Source organism: Pristis pectinata, chromosome 23 (genome assembly GCF_009764475.1).
Source record: "Pristis pectinata isolate sPriPec2 chromosome 23, sPriPec2.1.pri, whole genome shotgun sequence".
NCBI lineage: Eukaryota > Metazoa > Chordata > Chondrichthyes > Rhinopristiformes > Pristidae > Pristis > Pristis pectinata.
In genome coordinates this window covers 17,612,501-17,624,983 of record NC_067427.1, presented here as the reverse complement: position 1 = coordinate 17,624,983, position 12,483 = coordinate 17,612,501, and the positions used below count along the sequence as shown (strand labels likewise).

General features: G+C 39.4%; 2 protein-coding genes across 2 annotated transcripts in view; one reads left to right on the top strand and one right to left on the bottom strand.

The window, feature by feature from the left end:
• Nucleotides 1-286: 286 nt before the first annotated feature.
• zdhhc12a (zinc finger DHHC-type palmitoyltransferase 12a) lies at nt 287-9,676 on the top strand. Its single transcript, XM_052037021.1, has 5 exons — nt 287-2,085; nt 4,612-4,748; nt 5,445-5,546; nt 6,403-6,569; nt 6,710-9,676. The coding sequence occupies exons 1-5, from the start codon at nt 1,989-1,991 to the stop codon at nt 7,023-7,025; spliced, it is 819 nt and encodes a 272-aa protein (XP_051892981.1). The 5' UTR covers nt 287-1,988; the 3' UTR covers nt 7,026-9,676.
• Nucleotides 9,677-10,176: 500 nt separating this feature from the next.
• Nucleotides 10,177-12,483, bottom strand: part of LOC127582294 (serine/threonine-protein kinase N2-like) — a 34,234-nt gene continuing 31,927 nt past the window's right edge. The window contains exon 22 of the mRNA XM_052037472.1: nt 10,177-11,914. Within this exon, the coding sequence (XP_051893432.1) occupies nt 11,702-11,914 (213 nt within the window). The 3' untranslated portion in view covers nt 10,177-11,701. The remainder of the gene's footprint in view (nt 11,915-12,483) is intronic.

Sequence of the window (12,483 nt, the reverse complement as noted above, 5' to 3'; positions counted from 1 at the left end):
ATGCATTTATAATACAGCAATAGAACAATATGTAAAGTTCTCACAACTATTAATAAAATTTCATACTGCATTATTCAGATACAACTTACTATATTCTCTGCAGATCCATCAAACTAATTACCTGAGATTCTGACACAGTCCCAAAGATGGAGGAGGAAACTGAAAGGATGATGATCCAGTATAGATCCTTTTGGGTGGAGAGGATATGGGGTCAAAACTCAATTCTTAGTCAACTACCTCTCTTGGGTTGTGAACCATAATAGTCAGCCTATTGCAGCGGGCAGGAATGGAATTGGTGGCCAATGGTCAAAAATGCCTGATCCTATGAGTTCCTTCAGCATTTTGTTTTTTGCTTCTGCCTAATATATTTAATTGGAAGAAATGACAGTCAATTCATAACTAGCAATATAGTAATAGACACAGGGGGAAAGTTTGACCCCCTGTCATCAAGGTACATGTGGAAACAGGTTGAATGACTTTGGATGATGTCAACATGGGGTGCTAACAGGGGAGGTGGGATACAGGAAGGAGATTCCATCACTGGTGATCCTCGGCTATGATTAGGACCAAGCTCACAGAGCTGGATGGTGGCAGATGTACCCTGGATGAGATAGTGTGGTTTCAGACGAGAAGAAATTCACTACAGTCACATGCACAGGAACCTTTTTAGTACTATAGGAGAAACTGAGGCACCACACCTGATTGGTGAGATTGAAATTAGAAATTACAGAAAAGATGGCCTTAAATTTAACAAATTTTAATATTCAAAACTTTGAATAAGAAAGGAAGGTTGGAGATGGGGGCTGACAAGGGAATGGTGGGCGTAAGAGAAAACACTATAGTATTTTTTGAAGTGGTTAGAAATAATGGCAGTTTCAAAAGTGAGTTGGAAACAATAGCTGATCAAAAGGAAAAGGTTGTAATGTCAGCTTGCCCGGGAGCCGGGAATGAAGGTGAAGCATGATATTGGGATACAGATCTGATTTCCTTAGAATAAGCTCAAAAAGGGAAATTAAGAGTTTTGAGTTCTTCCAGCAGTTTGTTGCTCCAGATTCCAGCATCGTGTGTCTCCTTTGATCAAGAAACTTTTCTGAAACACACTTCAAAAACTCCTGCCCCACCTTTCTTCTTATGTTATAGTAATCTTTGTTGGGATAGCTGAATCATTATCACTACTTCACTGCTTTTACACACCCCTATATCCATCCAATTACTTGCCACAATGCAGAATAATCCCAGGAATACAATCACATTTGTATTTCTTGCCTCCAGCGAGATTCTGTCCTTGATCATTCCAGGATATCCACTTTCTTCAGCCCTGCAAATATTCTTAACCAATTCAGCCTCTATCCCTGTCTCCCAAACACTGTGTCAAATATGTACCTGCACATATTTTTAACCCATTCTTGACCTTTTTTTTAAAGCTAAGTGGCCATTGCCAATAACATCACAACCACCCGTGGCCAATTGCACCTGTAGCTCCCAATCTTGTTCAATACATGTCTGAGGTTTGGAGCATCTGTATGTAAACACGTCTTAGACCCTCTTGGTCTGGTTCTGTCTAAACTTTTTTTTCTATTTCTTGTTCTGGTATTGTCATCTCTATCAAACTTTTTTTGCACCATTTTCTCTTTATAATTCATTTAAGCAACTAGCTTTGAAACCCTTTCTAATCATTCTCGACGTTGTTTATAATATTCAAGATCCAGTGATCCGGAGCAGCGGTAATCCAGTACTGGTTTTGCTTCGAACCAAACTGGGCATCCTCACCAATAGGAAGTCGTCTTACTGTCTCCCTTGGAGACTGTCAAAGGAGCGCGTCCTCCCCTCGCCACGGTTGTTCGCTGCTCCGGTTCTGGTTTATTCTTTCCTCTTGATCTCCTTCCCGTCTCCCCGTTAATGCAGAGAGAGGAGGTGACCCCGCCGCCCAGACGATGCGGTAGCCGAAACACAGGGTTGGTGAGGGACGACCCAACGTTTACTCTGGAATGTTCCGGAAGGTTCTCTCCGCCGGCTTCCTGGTGCGGGCCCTTCACGCGGCGCTGACGTGGGCGGTGACGTTGGTTCTCTTCCTGTATAGAACGGGTGAGCTCATCATCACAGTGCGGCGGGGGGGGGGGGGGGCAGAGACAACCGGGCATCTTAGTGTAAAACTGCTGGGTGCACTGAACGCTGCGATTGATGAACGAATTAATCAAATAGAAAGTACAATAAACAATTAAATAGTTAAGTATAGATACTTAAGTATAGAGTAAATATATTTCTTTAAGATAGTGATCATACCTTTGTTATTAATGGTGGATCATGTGAAGTATTGCAACAACATATTAACAAAATTAATTCCAAGTATTAAGTGCATTTCAACAGCACCTTTAACATATATAATTCATTCACAATTAGATTTTTATTTTCAAAAATAAACTTTATTCATAATATAATAGATATATACGAAAAGAAAAGCAGTGCAAAATTCCTTACATTCCTAGTGTCATTTGGCCAATGCATTCAGTGGTGTTAACCATGGCACTGTTGTTAAGAACCATGGCACCATTGCCACTCGTGTGGCCACCTGGGACAATACACCCTTTCATTGAGGGGCTTCCCCCACCAGACTCAGCCCCTCCATGTCCAAGAGCGGAAGGACCCTAGACTAAAACACTATGATGCTGGAAGAACGCAACAGGCCAGGCAGCATCCGTGGAGAAAAGCAGGCGGTCAACTTTTTTGGGTCAGGATCCTTCTTCAGGACTGAAGACAGGAAAAGGGGAAGCCCAAAATATAGGAGAGAAAAGCAGAGCAGTGATAGGTGGACCAAAGAGGGGAGGTGGGATGGGCACCAGGTGGTGATAGATAGATGCAGGTAAGAGATAGTGATGGGCAGGTGTGGGGGAGGAGGGGAGAGCAGATCCACAGGGGGATGGGTCAAAGGTAAGGAGGAAAAAAGGGGGGTGGAATAAAGAGAAAAAGGCTAGAAACGGGAAGAAGAGGCATGGTTGGGGGTGGGTGTGTTGGGGGGGTGGGGGATTACTTAAAGTGGGAGAATTCAATGTTCACGCTGTTAGGCTGCAAGGTTCCAAGACGAAAAATGAGGTGCTGTTCCTCCAGTTTGCTCCCATTTCCCCTCTTTTATCCACCTATCACTGCTCTGCTTTTCCCTCTTGTAGATTGGGCTTCAAGCTCCAAAACCTGCAATGACACTCCCTGCAGATGTGATTGTCCAGACTGCTTGGAGTCCCTATGAATTCCCACAACACAAAGATGAACTTTCTTGTAATACCTTTAACTTAAAAAAAAGTCCTTTTACTTAACGAGTAATCCAAGTTCAAAATAATTGCCTTTTAAATTAAGCTTCTAGTTAATTTAGAATTAGAAGCAACTTCTTTACCCAGTTGAATTTCTTGTGACTATCTATTGGTGACTAATTATATACTTATATACTCAACATGTGGAAATATTCTGTCTGTATGTATTCTATCAAATCCTTTCATAATTTTAAAGACCACCATTAGATCAACCCTCAGCCTTCTTTTCTCAAAAGACACCAGTCTATTTATCCTTTCCCACGGGAGAGAGCTGTGTGACACTTGCTACTGATGGCTGGGGCCAACATATAGCAGTGATAGGTATCCTAATAATTGTAAGTTTCATAAAATTACTATTTAGGTAGAGTCTTACTAACCTCCCTTTCCTCCTACCTTGCATCTACCTATGTTGAACTTCATTTGCTTTGCAGCTTATTCCCTCAAATGGTATCATCTGCGAGTTTAGAAACTGTTTTTGATTGCAGAGTCTAAGTTATTAATGTAAATTTTGTTCAGCAATGATCTCAGATAAAAATGATGAAGTCTACCATTACCTTCAGTCTGCCAACATAGCCTTTAGCCATCTGAGGAGGGAACATTTGAGATAAAGACCTCAGCATGTAGCTCATAGTCTACGTATAAACATTGATCCCTCCCCTCCTGTGTACTTCTGAGACTTGGACAACTTATGGCTGGCTTATCAAAACACTGACAGCTGTCTTCATAAAACCCTCTAAATCCACCAACAGGATATGGACCAACATCAGTGTCCTCTCCCAGGTCAACAATCAGGTTAAGGATCTAATTACACTTAGCTGACTCCATTATTGCTTGCCTGACACCAGAAACCTGAAATAGACGCTCAGAGAAAAAAAGATTCAAAGATGTTCTCAAGGTCTCTCTGAAAAGGTGTAACTTCCCTCCAACTGGTGGGAAACTCTGGCCCAAGACCACTTAGAGAAGGAGCGTTTGCAATGGCATTGAGAATCCATTTGGAGCATGCAGAAACCCAGTATAAATAATGGAAGGAATGGACCATTTCCCGGACTACCCACTTATTTGTAACTGTTTCAAAAAGCTTTTGCCCCTCTTATGGCTGAATCTGTGGGTCCTGCATTGGCCTCCTTCACCATCAAAACCCACAGAACCCGAGTGGAAGGATGTCATTCTAGATCCCAAGAGACTGTTTAGGAAGGAGAAAATATGACCACTCTTCTAAGCTACTTACTTGCCTGTGAATCATTTTCGGACATCTTTTATTTGTGAAAGATGCTTGATAAATGCAATTCATTCTTATTGTTAATTACAGATCTGAGGCAGAGTGAGGAGCATGGTGAGTTCCTACAGCCAATTGCCTTCCTCCTGCTCGTTCTCTGTTCAATGTTACTGTACTTCATCACCTCCCTGATGGATCCAGGATATGTCACATTTGATGATGAATTGAAGGTAAATCAATCTCTGTCTGGCACAAACTGCAGCAAGTGCTCAGGCTGCATTATTTCTCCATAGGAGCAGCCAATGTAAGTAGTATCCTTTAGAAACAATATTGCTCCATACCTAAAATTACACGTTACCCCACGTTACAGCTGTTCGGGTAACAGAAATTCACCATTACAAAGTTCACAGACCACTACTGAAAAACTTGAGATATGAAATAAAATTTGCTCTCACTGAATTTATGGGGGGGAAGAAAAAGTAAATAAATAAACACAACATTTATTTTTTTCAACTTGTGTTTCTCGAGGAATGCACATAATGTGGCTTTGGTTTACAGAAAGTCATGATACAGACCGTTTCCTAGGAATACAAGATCCCCAATAACATGGGTGTTACCTGCATACAAAACTTCTAGAAGAGAAACTGGCCATTGGTGCTATTCTTCCACATTAATGTTTTTGCTTTACATGAGATTCCTCCCACTCTTTTCATCTAATCCTGTCAAGATAATCTTCTGTTCCTTTCACCCTCGTGTACTTATTTGCTTTTCCTTAAATGTATCTACACTTCATATGATAGAGTTCACTAATATTCACCCTCTTGATTAAAAGGAACACTTTCTTCAAGTAAACAGTGCTCTGTATTTTATTTTGAAGATTGAGTTTTTCAGTTCCTGAGGTTTTTGCTGGTTCCTTGCAAACCCAGGTGTCGCAATCGAACCATTGTGTTTGGGATGATAAGGAACAGATGGTGCCTGTGATACAGAAAGCCCAGAGACTGAGGCGCTGTGGCTACTGCATGGTCCAGGTGGGAATTTCTATTTTAGAAGTACAGATTTAAATTATTAACAAATTGAAAATTCATCATCCCAAAGTAAATATCTCAAGAAATCCAAAAATACTTCACAGACCATGACATGCTATTAAAATTAGGGATAGGCAATAAGGTGCTGGCCATGTCATTGGTACCCACATACTAAAATGCAAATAAATTTGGGGGGGGGGGTGGGGTGGGGGGGTGTTGGCAGAAGTGATCAGATAATCTGGTTTCAGTGATCTTGTTGAGCAAAGGTTGTTTGGGAGGATACCAAACAGAACTCCTCTGCTATTCTTCAGAATAGTGCCATGATCTTTTACATCCATCTTTTAGATCATCCAGCGCCTCACTTTAACATCAGAAAGACTGCGCCCTAACAGTAAGGGATGCTCCGTATTGCCTGGCACTAAGTTGTATTAGTAGGATTTAATATAATTATTAATTGTTGGGCTCATGAAATGTGATCAATTTTTCTTTATTCTATCCACTTGGAAACTCCAGTGGCTAAAGTGAGTTACAGGAAATTGCAGTTTAATATAAAGTTATGTTGAAGTAGGAGCCTGTTAAACTGAAGTATTATCAATCTGTGTTTTTATTTGGGTACTAATTGACTTGCTGTGAATCAATTACATTTTCTTTAGCTGATATTTTTAGAATTTTGTTTTAAATTTTGTAAATTTGGCTAACTCTAGATTGGTATTGTGGAATTTAATTTCTTGATTCTGCATTTACCAAAAACAGGCAGAAGACTGAATAATCAGAATTCCACTTTAGGTTAACCATGACTAATTACTGCACTGCATATGATTAGAAGATAAATTCTAATGAGTTTCCTGTGTTCCAGCAGCAGCCCATGCGGTCTAAACATTGCCAGTCCTGTCAACACTGTGTGCGGCGATATGACCACCACTGCCCATGGATCGAGAACTGTGTGGGGGAGAGAAATCATCGCTTCTTTATGCTCTACCTGATGGTGCAATTGACCGTCCTGTTGTGGGCTTTCCACATTGCCTGGTAAGAATCAGTGTGAAATTATACTGCATGTATGGGCTTTATTGCAGAATAGTTGCACTCTTGCCTCTGATCAGAAAGCTAACTACTGAACTATCCCTGACATCTATAATATTCCAAAATATTATTGCTGTTACTTGCAGGTCTGGATTTTGTACTGAACCCGAATGGAAAGACTGGCTCCGTGTAAATATGTTCCTGCTGCTGGCATTTATCATCATCAGCATTTGTACTGTGGTGGTTATGCTGTTATTGGTATCACACTTGTATCTGGTGTCTAGCAATACCACAACGTGGGAGTTCATGTCCCGCCATCGCATCTCCTACCTCAAACATTGCAGCTCAGAGGAAAATCCATTTGACCAGGGCATTCTTGGAAATTTGTGGATGTTTTTCTGTGTGTGTAAGACAGTTGCATGGGAAAGGATTTATTTTCGAGAGAATGATGAGCTTGTTTAGAGAGTGGGTCACTGTAGATGTGTGATCTCTACTCTGCTTCTTTTGGTTTTCTGCCTTACTGAGATTGAGTCTGTTATTGATAAATAATGTTCACATTTTCTTCAAGTGCTTGGCTAAGAGGGTGAGAGAGATTCCCCCCTTGCCAGCCAGAGGCAAATGGGAGATGGAGGGCAAAAGGGAGGCAAGATAAAAATGACAAATTGCTCCAAACATTATGGAAATGGTATCTAGATTGCCTCCTCTTTCCATTCCATCCCAAGTCTGATCTTTAGTTATGCCTCAAGTCCAAACATGTTCCCTCTATAACTGGAGGGGGAGGTAAATAAGGTAGTTTTCCATGGTTAAAGATCACTCATTACTTCTCCTTAACAGCTTTTCAGTTTTAATGATAGAGAGGAGAGGTAAAATGATTTAAATTAGAATTCTGACTCTGGGTGCTTACCACTGTTTGAGATAATGTATTAATGCTAATAGACTCCGCAAAAGATTAAAGTGTGCTGATTCTCACTTTAACAAAACACCAATACAATAATATTTTTGATACTTCAAGAGTACTAATGGATATATTAAAACAATGTTTTATCATCAATTATCTAATGGATAATTTTGCAGTCCACATCTGGAATTGATTGTACCTGCATCAAATCATGATTTTTCTTTCAGCAAGGACTGCTATACTAATATTTATAAACATTTACAATTTAATGAACATTCAGTTTTAGCACAAAGCTTTTCATAAAATATTTCAAAGATGCTTATTACCCAGATTATGTTTACAAAATTCCTGCATATTTATCTAGATGTACCAAAGTCTTCTGGACAGCTTCAGTATTCAAATTCTGCACATGTCAGAAATCAGAACTTGCATCAGCTATGCTGCATTTGGTAGGGGTAGCAGATACAGTGCAACAGCATCCAATTTTCTTCCAAGTCAAATGCCATTATGATTGTGAAATATTCCTTCATTGTGGCTCAGTCCAAGTCCTGGAACTCCCTACCCCACAGCATTGTGGTAGTATCTTCATTTGGAGAGATTATAGAAGTTCAGAGTGGTCAGTAAATGCTGGCGCCACTAGCAAAGGTCACATCTTGAAAAATGGATGCATACAAAGTCTTACATTTCAGTGCAGTACTAAGAATTCTGTACAGCAAGATGAGATACAAAATCAAAAGCCCCTTCCCCTAAGTGGATGCAAGAAACAAGGGCAATAAATTGAAAGAGCATGGGGAGATTGCCCTGGTGTCCTAGCCAGCATACAACACTGGAACCAAAAAACATAATCCAAGCATTATCGCATGGCTATTTAATCTTGCATGCAAGTCAGTCATCTTGTTTCTTGCAATGCAACAGCGACCACACTTTCAATGAACTTTGTGTAGCCAGTCATGAATAGAGCAATATATATGCAAGTTCTTTTTTTTTCTAAAAAGAAAAACTTCAACCATTACAAATAGGAAGGGGAAAGAAAAATATTTAAAGATTATTTTATATTAGGTAGCCAGTATTACATGCAAACATTAATTCCTATTGTGACTGCTGATCATCCAGGACATTCTACAAAGCATAGCAAACCAATCATGCAGTTATTGCTACCATGGTGTGCAAAGCACAAATAACTGAATGATCCCTGTTGTGACTGCAATCCAAAACCTTCTAGCTCTGAGCGCTGTTCAACATAGTAAATCTATGCAAGTCCTACAGCATTTGTTCCAATCCTGGTAACACCAGTCACATCTGTCCCAACAGCATAGGATTTTGCTGCAGCACTATTGCATGCATCTCGAGTCCCTGCACAGCCAAGTCCCAAACTACCTGCGACATCTTTGGACCTACAACATGCATGGCAAAAATTCAAGCACAATTGATCAGATTTATCATCCAATTTCAGATACCAGGGTGATGGTGACTGCTTTTCCTTTGAACCAGTGAATATAAACATTTTAGTGCAAACACAAATTTTACATACGAGAAAGCAGCCCTCCTGTGAAATTGCACAGAAGATAGTCCAGGGGACAGATAGAGAAAGCTGAAATGTAACTGGGGACAAATTACCACTGAGAAACAGCATCACTTATTGCCTCTACAGACAGAAATGCAAGTAATGTACCAATTAATATATTTGCTGATTTCATCTCACATTTCATATAACTGTTTTTGTTCTTCTATTCAACTGAAAGTATAATCTTATAATGCCAATTTGATCTAATGTTTTCTCCAAATAATCTTATTTCTTACGATTCCTATCTGTTCTCTTGTTTATTTGTCCCTCATCTCCAAATGTACTTTCATTCTTCTAGAAGAGCAGGGGGATTTCATCTTACATTGAGTTACTTTGATCAACATTGAAAAAATAGAGCAAATCACTATATAACTGGCAAAACAGATTATAGTAATCTGGCTGAGAACAAGAATTTAATTAACATTGAATTTAAGACAGCTGGACTGTACTGGGAATTTATAAGTCATTACTTGTACCATAGTATCATGTTACTGTATATATTTTTCACAACTTGATACTTTTATAATTTTTAGGTTTCTGAATGGACCAATTTCTTTTTAAAATATTGGACTTTTTTGGATTAGAACCTGGTCTTGCTGCCTCAAGTCATTATCACTTGGAAAAATATTGATTAAACAAATTTAAATATTTATTTTGTTTCAATGTCATTTGATTTTTCTGTTTCATTCACAAAGTTAGTAAATACTGCCTTAAGTAACTGGCAGATGTCCAGGATAGTAATACAGTAAGAAAGGAAAAGTAATTCTGATGATAACATCTGTAAGAGATGGTACTTAGATAATGATGAGGAAAGAGCCCAGATGGATTCTCAAGATTGGAAGGGTACAAACAAGGAGAAGCCATTGGTACCTCTAGCTTTGGCATAAAATCAGACGAGTGGAATTAGGAACATGCAGCACCTAAAATGGCTGCAAAGACAGGATTATGCCAAAGGCGATGGCTGTCAAGGAGTGTGGGTTTTAAAAAAAAAGGGAGGAATTTCTAGTATTTGTGCTGTCTGGGCAGGCTCAAATGGGCCAGCCATTTGTTTCCTGCCCATCAATTTCAAAAGGAGTTGAAATAGATTCAAGAATAACTTGAATGCTGTTAATTAAATCATCTTTATTTTTTTCTGCTGAAATTATAAAAACACAAGCCACAAGTTACATCAATAAATAGGAACAATGTCTGCTCTTTACCATATAAAAAGGTTCTTAATCTCCATAGTGTTTTTCCATACACAAAAAAAAATCAACATTGCACTTAAGAAAATAGCTAGATGTTTTTCTTCAAAATAAAGCAGTTCACCTAGATTTCAAAATGATATGCTTTTAATACTGGAATCTAGTTATACCTCCATTCCTCTGGCTACATGACTAGGTCAGGAATGCAGCTGTTCCTTGATTTCAGCCAATGAGAGTATTTAACAGCAGCCAAAAGAATGAATTTGCTCAGGTTTCCTTTCGTGTTGCTGACAAGTTACTGACCTCTGAAGCATAGGAGATTTGGAAACACTGATGAGTTGGAAGCTAAAGATCATCACCCCAGTCATATGTTCACCCGTGCCATTAAACATTTCCCCTCTGTAACTCACTTTTAAACTGTTCAATAATCTGTCTGTCTACAAATTCATCAATAGCAACAGAGAAAAGTGTTTCAATAGACATTTAAAGTGCTATTAGTTTAAAAAGCTTTGCTTTTCCCACAAGTACAACATACACATGAACATACTCTGAAGGCAAACTAAAGTAATGATCACCTGCCATGTCCTGGACCTAATTCTACAGGTGTGGTGGCAGGTGAAATAAATTCCCCACAAAGAGGAAAAAAGGCAAGTCAGGGAGCCATGGCTACGTTTTTGATAGTCAACTCAACATTGCAGTTTTCGGATGCAGGTTTCTTGCCCATCCTCTCAAAAAAAGAGAAAAAAAAAGCCATCACATATTAAAAGGCTAATTGAATATATCCAGAGGCATCACTGAGTGAAATAAGACAGGAGAGAGCACGATATTTTCCAAATCTGAGGGAGGCGAGGGAAGCAGGGAGAGAAAAGTGGAACAAATTAAAATACTGCTCATAATCAACATCCACCCACCTCAACAAAACAGCAAGTTTCATTGTTAGATGACTTAAATCCACCCTACTGACATTCAGGTTTGCCTACATGTATATGGTGAAAGGTAAAATTGAAAGAACCAGAGATTTGCAGTGTCCTGATCAGAGAAAAGCAAGGTATCAAAGATATGTTGATGGTTGTATGAGGCAGTGTGTTTGGGGGTGGAGAGGGTGGGAAAGAGGAGGGGAGAAACAGGAAGCAAGAATTATGCAACTACCTACTGCACAGATAAAGCAGCAAAATTGTGGAGGATTCATCTTGGTAATTGACCTGTTAGTACAAGAGCCCCTTTTCCCATTGCAGTTCTGTAGTTCATTCCCAACCTAATAGATACCATCTATTCTCCGTGATGTACAGGGATTCTGGAAAGTAAATTACATTCACAAAATGAAACAGATGCTCAGGGTTTGGTTACCTTGGAAACTAAATATTCATATTCAAATCAGCAATGGAAGCAACTAGATGTTTCTGACTTCATAGCAGCTAAAGCTTTAGTTTCTCAGTTTGCCCAACAGCAAGCACTCAGCATTCTCATGAGGTATGACATCAGTACATGAAGCCTATAAATCTTGATATAGGTCAGTCATGCAATCAAACCCTTCAAACATTGCCTGTTCTTGTGCAGTTAGTACCCCGGAGTCTGAAAATGGAGACAAGACTGGTCTTTGGGTTGTAAATTCTTTATCAAAGTTCCGGACATCATTTCGGCCACTTATTTTTGGTATAAATGGCGGCTTTATTCTTCGAGCAAATAAGGCCTCCCAATCAACTTCCTGTGAAACAAAGTCATGGATGAGAGTACCAGGATGTAGGTGATATAATATACTCATATACACACATAAGGAATCAGACTATAGCCAATGTATAATCAATTGTACACATATGGTCAGTCACAGCAACATAAGCCATTGGCTACTTTGACTTGGCAGCTATTGTGCCATTAACTATGGGTACGATGAACAACTTTTCCCCAGTTAAATACATAATTGGCAGCAATTTTACAGCCTTGTGGACTGTTTGGAGGGGAGTCAAACAATTTCTAATCATTGTGGCTTGCTATTAGACAATTAGTAACGTTACCATTTTTAGACCCCATCTTTCATTTCTTTAAGTTTCCCCACTAACCCCACTTTGTCTAACACCATTTCTCATCACTACATCACCAGCCATTTACCCCTGATCTGACCAACCACCATTTTTGTTTCTTCCTTTGTCTCCAACTTTTACCAGTCCAGCAGAAAGGTCATCAATCCAGAATTGACAGTTTCTCTCAGATGCTTTCTGACCTGTTGTTACCAACATTTTATCTTTTGGATTTCCCTATCCACAGTATTTTGCATGT